Source organism: Crinia signifera, chromosome 5 (assembly GCF_055691185.1).
Source record: "Crinia signifera chromosome 5, ASM5569118v1, whole genome shotgun sequence".
NCBI classification, from domain to species: Eukaryota; Metazoa; Chordata; class Amphibia; order Anura; family Myobatrachidae; genus Crinia; species Crinia signifera.
Window position 1 is genome coordinate 269,518,801 of NC_139221.1, and position 17,283 is coordinate 269,536,083.

At 43.8% G+C, this 17,283-nt stretch overlaps 1 protein-coding gene across 1 annotated transcript in view; it reads left to right on the forward strand.

Moving 5' to 3' along the window:
* Window positions 1-17,283, forward strand: part of PTPRN2 (protein tyrosine phosphatase receptor type N2) — a 947,086-nt gene that overhangs the window by 858,835 nt on the left and 70,968 nt on the right. Inside the window, exons 15-16 of the mRNA XM_083188999.1 lie at window positions 11,454-11,601; window positions 15,682-15,755. Coding sequence (XP_083045125.1) covers window positions 11,454-11,601; window positions 15,682-15,755 — 222 coding nt within the window. The remainder of the gene's footprint in view (window positions 1-11,453; window positions 11,602-15,681; window positions 15,756-17,283) is intronic.

Sequence of the window (17,283 nt, forward strand, 5' to 3'; positions counted from 1 at the left end):
ATGAGGGATTCGGTGTTAGTCCACTCCGGTGATGAATCCTGCTATCTCACATAGAGTTCTCCGACCACCTAGGGCAGCTGGGAGCTGTAAGAAAAAAGGGATTAAAGTGTTTGCCTGTCTCATGCTGATCCCTGGCACCTGCTGATTGGATTTAAATAATCCTTTTACGCATTACAAAACGTCATTATTACAGTATTACGAGGAAGGTGGAATATTATAGCAAAGCTACAGTATCGATGCTTTATAAATTTGAGCAAAAATGAGTGGCGTAAATTAAGATGAGAGACACTGTGATTTATTTCCACTTGTGATATTTCCATGTGCTTTCAGAGGGCGGGATGTAACAACCAGTACAGTATTTTTCTGGAAAATTAGGTCCAGGAACTCTGGGTCTGGGCATGAATTGATTAAATAAAAATAGAGAGAGAGAGATATGTATATATTGTATTTAGAAACAAAGGAAATCACAGGTGACTTTAAAATAAAATGTATATTACGGAACGTACATTTTGGCCCAGAACAGGTTCAGGAACCCAGTTTAGTTTAGTTATTGCTGGTTCCTGCTGAAAAATAGTACTGGTAACAACCATTTCAGGACATCCTGCTACTTACTGGAAGATAAATAGTCACATGTGCACTTACATATGTTATTAGTTATGCAGAGGGTCAGGGCCGCCGACTGGGGGGTGCTGTGGGTAAAGCTATCCTGGGCCCCGGCCTCCGGAGGGGTCTGGGCAGCTGCCCACAGCAACACCCCCATCCTCACGGCAGTACACCGCCTCCCCCACCCGGTTGTCCCCCAGCCATGCATGCACGATACACAGTGCAGCCTGCAGAGCGCCAAGCCTGGGACACAGAGGGGCTCGGCGCTCTGCAGGCTGCACTGTGCACTGCAGTGTGTGCTCCTGAGGAGACGTGGAATGCCGCAGCTAGGTACTGTAAGTAATGGTGCGGGTACGCAGTGGGTGCCCGGAGTGAAGGTGAGTTCCAGGCGGGGGGAGGGGAATTCAGGTGGTGCCCAGACTGAAGGTCGGTTCCTGGCCCCAAGATTACTAATGGCGGCCCTGCAGAGGATAGCTCTCCCGATAGGAAAGTCCCAGGACTTCTGGGTTTCTGACCCGTAGTCCCCCTGCACATGCGCAGAGAGATGGGGCAGCCACGGGGGTAGCTTGGAGAGATCCAATCAAAACCCTTTGACAGCATCAATGGGAAAAGTAGCCCATAGGTCTCTATAGAGTAACACCAGCTTTCGCAATGGAATTCCAGCGCCTCGGTCATAGTACTGTACATATTGGAAATGCAGTAACACCACGGAAATGGTTTTTTACCATATTTTTTCAATCGTACTAGAGTAACAAAAGTACTGTATAAACAATTTTGGCCTGTCTTATGTTGTACTTATATATTCTGTTATTGATATCTGGCTTTAGTTCATTTTGTTTTGTGATTTTTGAGTACAGTATACAATTTGGGGGAATCGTGTCACTGTGGCCCCGCCCCCTTTCTCACAATGCTTGTAAGCTCAGCATTGTGTAACGGGCAGGTCTGCAATGATGCAAATTTGCAGACATGCATAAGCCACTCTGCCATTCCCCAGTATGCTGCTCCATACCCTCCTCCCTGCTACACTCACTGCCTTCTCCCGGGGAGATGTCAGACAGAATATTGGCAAGAATACATTACACTCAATAATTTTGTGTAACTCTCCCTGAATCCTGGGAGAGTAGGGAACTCAAGAGGAAAGGGGTGAGATTTAATAGGATGAGATATTCAGAAAGTGAGAGATTTAGGAAGAAATCTCCAGGTTTTTTTTAAAGCGGCAACCATTTACACTGCAAAACCAGTTTGATTTTGCAGTGTAAATGATTACCGCTTTAAAAAAACTGGAGATTTCTTCCAAAATCTCTCACTTTCTGAATATCTCATCCTATTAAATCTCACCCAATGTGTTCTCCCTAGGGTGCACAAGCAGGCGCTACCAGGGGTGTTCGGCTAAGAGCTGCCACTTGATATTGGGGTTGTCAGTCCCAAATAGACGAGCAAAAAAAGAGAAGGAAGTGGCGCTTGTTTGATAAAAAAAATAATTAAATTAATTTAATAGCAATTAAAAAAGATACATACAATCACATTGACAATGAATAAAATAAACTGAACACACTAGAATAGTAGCGAACTCTGCTGGATACCAAACTGGGGCATGATGACATGATTCACTGGAGACCGTGGAGGGATCTCCCAAATGTCAACAAGCATATTATAGACATATAAGTCATATATGATTGGTGACTTGGCTGCTGAGTGTGTGCCTTTTGTGATATTGACAAGTGCAGTCTGCAAAATGGTTAGTTGAAAAAGGTTGTTAAATAGACAGTATAGGGGATGACGTAGAGATCCCTCTAGCTTTGTTGCAAAGTTCCTAATAAGCCTATTAACTCAGAGGCATCTAAAAGGAGTGTGGCATCAGCATTTTTATCACTAGGGAGTGGCCAACATTGCCAGGGATACTGGGCTGCCCCCGGAGGCTCTGTCTGCACTGCCAGCTCCTCAGAGGCGGGACGCCAGTGTGCAGGCTCCAATCGCCACCACCCCTTCTCTGCATGGGCAGTAGATATTTGCATAGTACCAGGGTCTACTGTGCAGGTCTCTGGAAAGATGGTGCCTGTACTGCATTCCCAGTGACATCTCTATTGAGCATCACCGGAGGATGACTGCGGTGACCATTTTCCCAGTGATGTTTACAGCTCTGCAGCCAGGGCTGGTCCAATGGAGCAGTGAGTATAATAAAATGGGTGCAAGGTGTGGGATGTGTGTGCCTACTGACCCCAGGAGCCTGTGTTCACACATTGCATCCATTATAGATAAGACATTGCAGCTAGTAGTAGTAGGAGGAGCTCCTTCTCAATGAAGGCAGCCAGACGCAGCATATTGTCACAGTCCAGCACCCTGCTCCTTGCTGCTGCAGAGGAGCTGTAATATTGGTGTTTCCCCCTGACACTCTGGTGCAGTCCGCCCCCGAGGCACACCCATCATAAATCATGATGCCTCTGTCTTAACTATTATATGGTTGCTGTAATGATTGGCAGCAAGCTAAATGCAGCTGTATTGTGAAACCAGCCTCACTAATTCCCACCGACTTAGGCCACCTAAAGAAATTAGTGGAAAAAAGTAAAAAATATATTAAATATAATAAAGATGTGGCTTAATGTATCTATTTTAACGTATCTATTTTAAGCATGGGAGAGTGCTTTTACATCTGAAGTTGCTGTGTTCAGGACAAAGTGGGAGATTGAGCGTAAACTCTTTCCAAGTTTTGATAAGAGAGATGAAGTACTAACCAATCAGCTTCTAGCTGCCATGTTATAGGCTGTGTTTGAAAAATTTCAGGAGCTGATTGGTACGTTATTTCTCTTCATTTTTTTTTTCTCTTCAAGCTTTGATACATTTCCCCCAGAGTATGGTATATGGGGAACTATGTTAAATGGAATGTAGAGAGGTGAGGCAGAGGCTTTATTGTCATACTCCAGAGTTTTTACTTTAAAAATAATATTAAAAAAAACAAATATGATATTATAAATATCTTCTTTGTATTATTCAAAACATTTTATAGTCAAATGTCTATGGGCCTAATTCAGACTTGATCGAAAAGCACATTTTTTCTGCACATCTCTGTTTAAAGCTCAGTTTATACTGTTGCACCCATATTTAATGCCCGCATAAACCCTTGGTCTCATATATGGTATGTAAATCTCACTTTGGTACTAGCCATGACCTCCTCAACCATTTACCTCACCGCATGTCACACTCTCCTAAGCATTCTTCCTCCTTGCATCACAACAGCAGACCTGTAATGTGCAGATGAAATCAGTCGGAGAATAAACATTTACAGTCTGACAGCTGTTCATTTTCCCTGCCTGCTACCTCTGTAAGTCACAGTTCTGCTGCTGGTTAGGCTGGAGAAAGCTTGCTTGGCGACGAGCATTGAATGGTAAGTAACATGTTGTCAAATTATCAACATAACTGTGCTGAGTTTGTATGTTCTCCCCGTGCTTGCGCGGATTTCCTCTGGGTACTTCGGTTTCCTCTCACAATCCAAATATATACTGGTAGGTTAATTGGCTCCCAACAAAAAAATGAACCCTATAATGTCTGTGTGTGCGTGTACCTGTGGTAGGGAATATAGATTGTAAGATCCACTAGGGCAGGAATATTCAAATATTCTCTGTAAAGCGCTGCAGAATATGTGTGAGCCATATAAATAAATTGTAGTAAATAAATAAATAAAATGACAGCTTTTTTTTTTTTTTACCATGTATTCAATTAAGTCCATTTTTTTCAGCTAATCAAATATTGGACTAATTGAATACACCCAATAGTGCAAAAGCCACAATACTTTTTTAAATCATTGTGTACATCTAGGATTTGCTAAGATCAGTGGCGTAACTCCTGAAGGCAATGGAGACTTTTGCTGCTAGGTGTTAGCCGTCAGGGGGCACAGAGAGCAGGTACTCACCATGGATCAGATTTCTAATACGGATCCAATCCGCGCCACTGCCCTCCCTGCTGCAGTCAGTGCACTGACATACATCACGTCAGGTGGCTGTGCTGCAAAGCTGGTCTGGACAGCTGAGCGACATAGCATAGACTCGGCAACGGCGTGTATTACTATAGCCTGTGCTCCAATGCGGAGGAGGGATATGTAATATGTAAGCTTTCGCTCCATGTGTCACTCACAGCTACAGAGCAAAAGTAAGACTGTCTGGATTAAATATTTTTTTATGTTATGCATATTAATGTAGATTCAAACAGTTGTTGTTCGCAGTTATTCCAAGTCGCCGGAGTGCTGCCCATTTACCTACCGGTCTGTTGCAGACCCCGCTGGGTCTACCTCGGGAAGGCACATTTCTAGAGGGAACAATATGTATATATATATATATATATATATATATATAGTTTATTAGCAAATACAGTAGCCACAAATGCAGTGTGTGTGTGGGGGGGGGGGGGCACTATCTATACCGCCCCTGGGCACCATGCCTCATATGAACTTATGCCCCTGGCTAGAATAATACGAGTAGGAAATGTTCTTCAAATTCTTATGTAACAAATCAGTGGTTATTTAATTACACAATGTATTGTGTATAAATGTGTACGTAGCTCTGGCAGGGTGTGCAATCACTGGAGGTGTATATTACAGAAACAACACTCGGTGGGGCGGAGGTACGCTGTAAGAAAAAAAGCACACGCTAAGAACAAATTTGCAAGTAACCAACAAAAGGCGTGAAACTGGGATAGCATAGCATATTATTTTTATTAAATTTTAAATGTCCTGGTCTCATAGGAGAAGTTTGTATGGGTGTGAGAATGAGGGGTGCACATTAATGGCAGAATGAAATGTGCCTGCTGCTTCTCAGTTGTTCTCAGCTGGAGGAGTTGTAGTACCAACCAGCTGGGATGACTCCATACGGTTTGGTTATTAAGACTGGCATCCAGGGCTGCCAAGAGAAATGCTGGGTCCCGGTACATCAACTTCCAGGGGCCCCCATGGGGGTGACCACGGCATGTTAAGGGCGTGTTTAGCACATGAGGAGAACCCACTCACAGGAGCATGGCAGCATAAATATACACACAAAAGGACATTCACTTACCCATATAAATACCGCCACTGTAGTCCCATCTCTCCATCCCCGCCGGGCACCCGGGTCGATCCTAACGGATGTGCTTTGCACCGTACTTCTGGTAGGAAGTCAGGGCACACTCACGTGCGTTCCACTGATCCCCCTCCGTTTTCCACCGGCCAGCAGTATCCAGCTACATCTTAAAGGCAGATCCGCGGCACCCATTCACGGGTCTAAAACCGCCTCTTCTGTTACAGCTGGGTGCCGTGGATCTACCTGTCATGAGCTGGGTACTGCCAGCCAGTGGAACGCAGAGGAGGAGCAGTGGAATGCATGTGATTGTGCCCTGACTTCCTACTGTGCGCGATACGGGAAGAGGGGTGCCGAACACTTTTGGTAGGATGGACCTGGTTGCCCAGCGGGGACTACAGTGGGGGTATTTATATGGGAAAGTAAATGTATTTTTTAGTGTATATTTATGCTGTATCGCCCCGGAGGATGGGGGAGACCCTGCAAGTGGTAGGTGCTAATGCAGTCATTTCTCCATAATTGCTTGTGTGCCTTCTTCATTGGATTATCAATATATATATTTATGGAGAACAATTAAGTATTAAGACAGGCAGGGCAGAAAAAAGGAACTTACAGGGCAAGACTTGGAGTCAGACAGATTCATTAGCTCCTCCGACTCCAGCCTCCACTTCACCTTCCCCTGTCACATGCCACACTTCGTGCACCTGACCTTCCGACCTTCCCCTCTCACGTCAAGTGCTGTGCTCTGCAGACACACAGAGTTTCTCTGCAGACGCTCTGCAGCGGTGGATGCCGGCCTCTGTCACTGTCTGCAGCACTGCACACAGTGAGTGAGAGTGACACAGGCTGTCGCTGCTGACCCGCTCTCACCGGCGCCCGGCCAGCCGCCACCCCCGCACTGCCGCTACACCGCTGCCTTAAATTTTTTTTTTAAAGTGTGTCTGTGTGTCCCCTGGCCCGGGCCCCCTGACAGGCCCGGGTAAAATGAACCCGGTCCCACCTCTCAGTGGCGATGCTGGCATCTGGAATCCAGAGGGGTGGCGTTATACAATGTGCAGGAATAGCTGCCTATTCCTGGACATTCTATAGCCCTGGAATGCTATCCCTCCGGTCTTAATATACCAGACTGTCTGGAGGCATCCGCGACAGGTGGTGGTAACCCTAAGCAGGCCTGGTCCATATGTTCTCATGGCAGGAGAGGCCACATAATGATCCTGAGCTACGGTGTTTGTGAAACTGATTTAATTTGAGATTCCAGAGTATTCTAAAGTCCAAATCCAGTACAAACTTTGGTTCTAACGTCTAACTGCATCTTTATAATGGCATTTTTAACAAATGAAGGCCAAACCATGAATGTAGGCCTTATATATTTATCTATTTATTTACAGTTTCTTCTGTAGCACAGTATATTCCACTGCACTTTACAGTTAGAAACAACCAGGGCCGCCACTAGTAATCTTGGGGCCCAGGACTGACCTTCAGTCTGGGTCCCCCGCACTCCTCCACCGCACCCACTGCGCCCCCTGCACTGTGTATCATGCGTGCCTGGCTGGGGGGGCGCCGAGTGAGGGAGGCGCTGTGTGCCCACGGGGGTGGGAGGTGTCGCTGTGGGCAGCTGCCCGGGCCCCTCCAGAGGCCGAGGCCCAGGTCAGCTGTACCCACAGCACACCCCTGTCGGCGGCCCTGGAAACAACAGGGATTAAACAAACTGGGTAGAGACAAACTGACATAGAGATAGGAGAGATACATGGCAGTCCCACCAGATTACAAGATTACAAGGCCTTGCCAATAATGCTCTTAAATACTACACTCTCTTCGTCAGTTGGCAGTGGTACAGGGGGAGGTGTGTTCATCAGGATGTTCAGCTATCTAATTAACAAAAGGGGTGTTACATTGCATACAAGATAACAATTGCAGGCAAACTTTCTTGGTATGTGATAAGTATAGCCAGGGAGAGATGGCAAACTCAGATATATAAATGTGAAGATGGCTTTTACCTGTGAAGAAAGGAGAGATGGGATTTAATTTCTGCTTTTAAATGCATCCTTGAAATTACATCCTTAAAATGCATCCATAACAAATGCAGGCCAAGCATAAATGAATTTCTGATTGTATATGTATTGGCGCCGACAGCATGCTCGTCATTACAGCAGCACACTTGAATTGCTTCTGGTGGGCGACCTCTAGTGGCGGGTGCCCATTAAACATTTCACTTCCCTTTGAGAGAAAAGGTTTCCGCATTACCATCCTCCAACCATCCCATGCACAGTAAACTAGTAGTGCATCACAAACACTGTAATTAGGCAGTGCACATGACTCCTAATTTTGACATTACCCTGGTGTTCTTTTTGTTCTTCAGGAATATCATATACTCTTGGGGTGATTTGGTTGGATCATCAATAATGGGCAGGCTATCTCTAGGGGTGGTCTGGAGCTATCTTTGGCGTCCGCCTGTTTTTGGCCCAAAATGCACGGTGCGTTCGCCGATCGAGCGGTTGTAGCACTGTACATTTTTGGTGCACACACCCGTGTACGTCCATGTTTACGCCCAGTTTTCCTCATTATTCCGGCCTCTCCCCTAAAAATGCCCCCATGCCGCCCACAATGTCCGTACTCTTGCGGACAGGTTTTTTCGCACGGAGAGACCCGTCCGTGAGCGGTGTGAGGTCGCCGCACCTGCGCATTGCGAAAGCTACGCATGCGCATATGAAAAAAAAAACGATCTGCCCGTTTATGGTCCCACCGTACCGAGCAGAATAAGGCCCTAAATACCAGAGGTCAAATGAAAAGATAAACTGGACACAGACAAAATTAAGGCTAGGCGACAAGACTAAAGCAATCTTAACACTGACATGGGAAAATAGAAGTCCTGTCATCCAACCATTAATGGGCAACCAACTTCCTGGCCTTACCATGATGTTTGGCTTATGCTAACCACCTTTCTGCTCAAGATTTCTCTTTGGCGTACGTAGCTGTCCCTAAGGCTTAGAACATATTGTGAAACTTTGGGCATACAGCATGGAAAATTGAACTTGACAGAGCATAGCGGTAAGAGAAGCTAGAACACTGTGGTTTAACTACTGCTGGAGAAGTCCATGAGATGCTAGGGCCTGAAGGAGAGGGGGCTTGATAGCATTGCCCCATCTGCTCAGAGGTCTCCCGATCCACTATTATGAGCATATCCGCATTTTCCCATTAAACTGTACTAGACTTGCTTAAACAACTCCTAATTCAGATCAGGATCACTGCCTATTTTGTGCTTCCTCTGTCTTGCTCTTTGGTGTCTGTCTTGATCCCACTGGATTTGGTGATGACAGTCTTTAGTCACTTAACCATCTGGATGGTGGCACAAAAACTGCATATTGCTATTGGTTGACAACTTAACAGGTGTATTCAACTTGTGGTTCTCCGTTTGTGGAATTACACGTTTCAGTAATATGTATGTACTGGCAGGACATGCTGGCACATGTAGTATCACAACAAACATTTTCTTATTAAAACAATATTAATTTCCAAGTATGCAGCTGCTAAAACAAGCCTTTAAAATGTGTTATCGTCTAAAAGAATGTACTGTGCCATTTGCCCAGTGAAACGGAAAGTGGGTCTGTACTGTGTGTTAATCAGTTGTCATCTCTTGTCATCAATGCTGCAACCAAGCCAGATTTCATGGATATTCCAGTGTTAGCAAAATCCTTTAATCTGCTTCAGTCGTTTGACTTAGCCATCTGTGTTGAAACAGAGAGTTAATTAAAATCTGGTGTGTTTGCAGCCACCCATAAGAACCATTGAATTATGTGCATTAACTCTTAAATCTCCTGTGCTCTAATTGCCTGACGCAATTTGTAATACATTCAAAATTAAACTCTTTACAAGTGGGAATATTAGATTATAAGCATTTATTGACTTGCACCGGGCACCAGGACCAGTTCCTTCAAGTTGTGTAGGTGTCATCCAGCAGAATACATTTCATATGCTATCTGCGACTGAGTTCCGCCAGACAGTTCCGACTCCAGTAACAGACATCAGTATTCTGCATGTCTAATAACTTAATTGAAACATAATTAAAATCAGTACTGTAAGTGGCATATGAGGGTACTATGAATTTATTTACCAATCAAATATTCTAATTAGTTTTTTTTTTTCTTGTAGTTAATAGAAAGGGCACAGTACTCAACCTCCACCAGGGCTGCTTCATGCTGTGGACACAAATTATCAAACAGCAGGTTTGATGAAGAGGCACAAAAGATGCCAACTGGCATTCACCCTTGATTACAATATCAGGCCCCTCAGGCATCCTTGGAGTATTTTGTGAATGATAGAATGCTTGGTAATTCTTACTTCTACATGCAGTGAAGTAGAAATGTGGAAATTTGTTGCACTTAAACCATTTGGAGAGAGAAAAAGTGCAGACAGAAAAAGTACCAACCCACTCCCAACTGTCATTTTTCAAACCAGCCTGTGATATGGCAGTTAAAGCTGATCGGCTGGTACATTAACTTTGTCCACTTTTTCTCTCTCCAAGGCTTAGTACTATATACAAGGCAGGGCCGCCGACAAGGGGGTGTTATGGGTACAACTGTCCCGGGCCTGGCCGCTCTGACAAAGAGTAGGGCCTGGGCCGCAGCCTGCCAGAACCCCCATCCCCTACAGCCGTCCCTCACCCACTACACAGTGGCGAGCCGCACATAGACAGTCCCCAGACCGGCCATATCCTCCTGCTGCCCATTGCCCGGGGACATACACAAGCAGTGCAGTGGGCAGCTCGGCACCCGCACTGTAAGCCGAGCATGGTGTGACATCATTGCGCAGCTTACAGTGCGGGCGTCCAGCGTGCCAGTTGCCGGAGGACTCGGGAGGACCTGAGAAGCTGCTGCCACCGCCACGGCCACAGATATAATTTTAATACACAGCGGGGGTTGGTAGGGGAAGGGAGTTGGTAGGGGAAGTGTCGGTGGGGCCCAGGATTTTGGCAGTCCTGGGCCCTACAATTTCTGACGGCAGCCCTGCTACAAGGCATAGTACGTGTGCCCTATAATGAATAACTAAATGCCAACTATCCTCCAGGATTTACATTTCTGAGACCTAGAACATCACGTATTGTATCTGGCCTATACCAGTTTTTCACTTGCAGAAGCCATACCACTATAAAGCATGCTACAGTAATAGTAGTTTGATGTAGTGTATTTTCATAGTCTGCAGCCATTTAATTATCTTTTGGGCATTGAGTTTCCATTGTGTTCCCCTTTTCCACCCACCACCTAACAGCATACTGGTAGGTTAATTGGTTGTTGACTAAATTGTACCCCTGTGTGATTGTGTGTTAGAGAATTTAGATTGTAAGCTCCAATGGTGCAGGGAGTGATGTGTTTTCAGCGGCATTAAATAAGCAATAATAATAGTGCAGAGTGCTATTAATAATGTCACTATGACCTTGTAAAGAAAAATAAAATTGCCACTGTTAACATACTGTAGCACTAAGCGCACAAATGTTCATATTTTTCTTTACTGTAATGCTACTCATTAGCATAGCCTTCAAAGACACAGGAATGGCCACGGGGAGTGCTAAAGGGCTCAAGACGTGTGTTTCTCTTTTATATCTTGTGCCATTAGTTATAGCACTCCGATGCCACCTATGGCTGTTAAAAGGAGACCGAATGCTAATTTCTCCCTGTAATCATGAAAGTACCAACATCTTATTGATAATCCCACTCACTGGGAACATGGTAAAGTGCAACAGCACAATCATTTTAAATGCAGATTGACTGTTCAAGCGTACGGCACATAACAATGTCTCTGCTTTTATTCCAGTCTTATATGGAAGATCACTTGAAGAATAAGAATCGTCTGGAGAAAGAGTGGGAAGCTCTGTGCGCATATCAAGCAGATCTGAATGCAACATTCATTGCGCTGAAGGAGGAGAACGCGGCAAAGAATCGATCTGTCACCACAGTAGCATGTATGTATTGCTTTACAGGTGCTTGGCAAAGGGCTCATTGGTGAATATACCATTAAAAACTGCCCAAGGTGCTTTAGAAAACTTAGTGGACCCAGGGAAATGTACAGTACTGTATATCAGCAGGAGGACAAAATTAAAATATAAATAAAATATTTGTTTGTATGAGGCCCCATGTTTTTCTTCTACCGGTATTGTCTAAATATATAAATACCATTGGATGGCAGTCATGTTCCGGATAGTTGTAAACCTGTATGTGATAAAACAAAATACTCCGTGCCACAAATTTCCATATCTCACTATGTTCGGGAACTCTGGAACCGCCTCCCTAGTCTCTGTCGTCAACAGAAAATGGGAGGTCTATAATATGCGATACTTGTACCATTTCCAATATGCCAACCAAATATTATTTTCCTTCGAATCCCTGGACTGAATATTATAAGGGGGCTCCATTGCTACAAGACAGATTTATCCATCCAGTCCCCCCAACTATTTACTCATCCATAGCTGCGGTGATTCTTACTCTTCCTTTTATTCCCTTTCTCCCCTTTGACCTGTAAAAATCTTTTTTTTTAGTTTCTTAATTAAACTTTACCATTGGTTGAATGTACATTATTATCATTTTTGCAATGTTTTATTTCCTAGATTTCTGAGAATCTAGTTCCCCTCCTCCTTTCTTCCTTGTTGTATATACTGTATATGTTTATACTGTACTTTTCTTGGAAACCAATTAATATACTTAAAAACAAGTTTAAATTAAATAGCTTAAAAACATGTTCTATCTCCATATGATATATATGCTATCCCGATTCGATTTTGACTACATAGTCAAAATCAAATGTCAAATTGTACTATGTGTACACAGCATTAGTCGAATAGCAAAGGACTCTCACCGTGTGTACACACCATAACCCAGTGTGAGGTGTTTTGTGTTTTTTATTATTATTATTATTATTATTACTATTTATAATATTATTGTCATTTAAGAGCATTACAACTGGAATAATTAGATTTGGGTTACTACTTGAATTAGTCCTTATGTACTTGTGCTAATAATACATTTATGTAAGGATGCTAATGTTAAGTCTACAATGTTGTAGTAGAAACAAGTGAATTGTTTTCTCAGTGTGTCGCAATAGAAGCCCATGTAGATAATATGGAGTTGGGCCATATAAACATTATCCTGAATGCCAAAATGTATTTCATTTGCATCTGATTAACCCTTTGTGTGTCAACATCTCTGTGAGAGATGTGCATAATGGGGGTGATTCAGGTCGGTTTGCGAAGTACATTTGGTTTGCTAATAGACAAAACCATGTGCACTGCAGGTGGGGCAGAGAGAGTTACATTTGGGTGAGTTTTTTTGTTTCTGTGTAGGGTAAATACTGGCTGCTTTCATTTTTAACTGCAATATAGAGATCGGTTTGAAGTAGAGACCCCACCCAAATGTAACTCTCTCTGCACATGTTACATCAGCCCAGTGGCAAACGCAGGATTTTCAGAAGGGGGTTTCCAGAGAGGGGCGGAGCAAAGCACGGAGATGGACACTTAGGTGATCCAGTATATGCCGAGTCAGTTAAAGTATTATAAATAGACCAAATGTAGATTAATAATTATATATATATATATATATATATAAATAAATAAATAAAACAGCAGTGTAGACCCCTGGGCATAGCAATGTATTGGGGCCCCTACCGATCCTCCAGCGGTAGGGGTAAGGGGTGCTATGAGCGGAAGCTTTGATGTCCCGCAGGTGGTAGGGGGTATTATATCAACTACTCAGCATGTAGGGCCTGGATCAGTAATTTCCACTAAATACCCCTTTACTGCACAGATGGTGGGAGAAGAGGGCATTGGGCTGAATGAAGGGACCCTGATACATAACTTCCAGGGTGGTAGAGGATGTTTAATACGCAGAGGAGGGGTGTATAGTGGAGTGAGCTTATTATCAGAATTTTCTGGTGGAAGGACAGCTTGCTTGACTACAGATATCTCCAGTTCCTGGATCTAGATTGGGACTGGGGATCAGAGTTCAGGAGGCAGAGCAATCTGCCAATGAGTATATAAAACTACATACCAGGTGTGTGGAGCTGGAGCAGTAACCAGCTGATGGAAGGCTGATATCTCTGGTTCTGGGAACAGTAGAGACAAGCTACTAGTGTCCATCAAAGGGAGATAGTCCCAGCTTTTGTAATATACCCTCAGAAAAACTCTAAGTCAAACAGAACCTGAAACATCTGACTGGGAAGAGCAATTAACAGGCTTGGACGGGGACCACTCCTTTGAAGTCAGATATCTCCGGTTCCCCAGGGCCGATTTTTAAAATTCTTGTACCCATGGAAAGAGGGGACCCTAAGCTTTCAGACTAGGGCCCTTAGATTCCTGGGGGGGTTTCTGGGTACTCAGAAACCCCCCCTGCGTGCGCTACTGCAGCCCCACCTGCAGTGCACATGCTTTTGTCCATTAGCAAACCAAATGTGCTTTGCAAACCAACCTGAATCACCCCCAATACCCCCCAAGAAATTACCAGCGTCACTCACATTTGTTATATAAATTCAACTAAAAAATGTTGTGTAAAAAAGATTATATTTCCTATATAAGGTACCATTACAGGTCATTATGAAATGTTTGCATGGAAATTTTTAAACCTGTTTTGCCAAATTAGCTTGGCATGCAAAGGGTTAAGAAGCATACCTGGCCTGCAATGTTGTACTTTCACATTGGCAAATGTCAGGTATGGGTGTCAGCAGAGCTGCAGGCTACCCAGAGTGATACCACAAGTGATAACTAGCAGCATACACATGAAGGTGCACACGTGTAAATATACACATACTGTATTTTCACTGCATGCAGTTCGTGAGCAATATACTGCATGCGTGATCAAGCTTCTACTGTTTATTATTAGACTTTATTCTGGGTAAATCATGAAGATGGCACCGGCATGAGAATATAGAAGAGAGCCATACTGAGTTGGCTTAGCATTAAACTATGCTCTGTGAATCTGCACAATGGATCTAGTAGCAAAGAGAACACAAGGGAGTCAGTTTGTGAGATATAAATATCCCAACTCACAGCACCAATTAGAACACTTTACCACAGCAGAAGAATGCAGCCACCAGCAGGCGTACATGAAGCAGGAAGGGACATAAAGAGTGATAATGAAAGAGAGTTTGCTGCCGTACATCTTCCACATTATAAAAGCATTTTATAGTGTTGCTACAGGGATAATTTGGTGGCATTATCCACATAACTGTAGATGGCAGTCTGTATTTGCAGTTTGAAGCGTCATTTAACTATATTTCATTCCAAGAAGACCATCTTTTATATACAGTTTTGACAAGCTGCTTCTGTAAATCTGAACCAAATGATGTCTAGTCGAATGTTCAATAGTTTAGGCTTAATTGGTCATAGAGTCTGGTTTTGGTCTGTCTGTACTGTACACAGACAGTGGCGTAAGTTCTTCCCAGTTGCCCGGAGACAAGATAAATATTTTTGCCCCCTAAATATCTCAATCAGTAAAGTGCCTGTCTCCAGTTAGACAGGTCATGGGTTCCAATACAGGGTTTGACACTTGCAATATGGAGGGGAGAGTCAGCCACAGAAGCGATATTGATGGCTTTCACTTAACTGATTAAAACTCACAGTGGAGGAGAGGTGCCCCCATGGGAGCAGGAGTCCGGTGGCAGATGACTCCATTGCCTCCCAGAGTTACTCCTCTGACTGTAATGCATAGTGTAGCTAACAGAACACACAAGGGAAGTAACTATCTATGTAGCCCCCTATAGATGTTTATCTGCCAGTGCTATGTCATCTGCTTCAGTTCTGATATTTACAGTAGCTAGTATAGGGATTGTGTTTTGAAGCTACACAGTGGCCAAGGCCAGACAGGCGTATTGTCTCTTGAATATAAACCAAGACAGAGTTATCATTTGCAAGTATTTTCAGATTTAGTTTATCTCACTGAAGGGACAAGCTGGTCCATATTGAGCTATTAATTGTAATTTAAGGGATAGCTGATATCCAGACAATGCTCATTTCATTCAATTATGCCTAATGATGATACTATTTTCTCCTTTATAGATGACCATAACAGAATCATTCTAAAGACAGAGAAAAGCCATGATCATTCTGACTACATCAATGCCAGCCCCATAGTGAGTATTAAGTTGCTCTATGTTTTATTTCACAGCTATATTCGTATCTGGGTAACATTCTATTGCTAAATCATCTTCCTTGCCTGTTTCCTATTACCATTCTCCTATTAGGTTTATTTATGAGAAATACTATACAGTACCTCCCAACTGTCCCGATTACAGGGGAAGGGGGGGGGACCCGCTATTTGGAGACTGTCTTGCTATCCCTCCGACAGGTGGTATTGTCCTGCGGTTGTGGGAGGGAAGTTAGGGGGTGCCGGAGATCACCTCTGTGCCGTGATTGCTGAAGAGATGTTGTGCGCCTGTGCACGACATCTCTTCATGGCAGAAAGGAAGGAGGGATCCGGTGGCTGCCCAGCTGCTGGGGCGTGGCAGGTCCCGATTTCAGTGCTTCAAATCTTGGGAGGAATAGGAATACATTTAATTTAGGTCTTTTTTTCATCACAGTTGCCATTGTAGCAGGTAACAGCTCTTAAATTTATTTACATTTGGGTGTGGGATTAGGAGGCAAAAATGCATTAAACTGAATTACGCAGTGAATTACAAACTGAATTACAGCTTACCTTGCACTAGCAGTGCTCCACAGATCAACGGATGTGCAAATGGTGTCAGCACATATACAGTATGTACCGCATTCAGGAGAGAATCAGGCCTGCAAAAAAACATACCGGGTAAGCCAGTCCTGTGCTGACCAGGATTGTGCAGGTTTTACCTTATGACAGAGAGATGTTGGTCTACTTGTTAACGTGTCGAGAAAGAGCAGAAGGGGCATTTAATGTGACAGTAGTGTCATAAACCTCCAGGCTTGTGCACTCCTGCGGGTTTACGCTTTTAGTAGATATGGATTTAGTTTCTGTTTGGGCCAATAATGATAGTGTATTGGGATATGGATGAGGGCTTTATGCTGCTTTGTTGTTATTGCAAGTGAGGCTGTCTCTCTTCATTTCGAGTTGCCCACCTTCCCGTCCTATGTGTTTCTTATTTTTCTGTCAGCTTTTGGTGTTTATGGCCGGGTTCAGAATGGCCTTGTGATTTTAAGTGTAACACCCCCTTCTGTAATATGCGGTGGGAGGGTATATATATATATATGTAGTGAATGATATAGGTGTATCTCACCTCTGAACTTTATTGGCAGTGCCTCCACCTGAATCACGGCTTTCTCTTCTGGGGAGTGTTCTGGAAGTACACCAGAGGGAGATTCGGTAAACCCCCTGCCCAGTACTAACACTCTGTGACACACTGTGTGCTGCAGAAGCCTACTTGGCACATTTATTTAACTGGGGCAACTAAATGCAGCTTTTGTAATTTTATATGAAAATCATACATTGGAATGACATGACAGAATAACAGGAACAATACAATAATAGGACCTTGTGGATGAAAGCATAACACCAGCTCCTAGCTTATACTGTGAACACTCGGCTAGCACAATAACTCTAAATGATTCCAACTGTCTCTGACATAAACATCACTTGTCATACACTTTTACACGGGTATGGGTGAAAACCGGACCAGGACCTGATCCTAC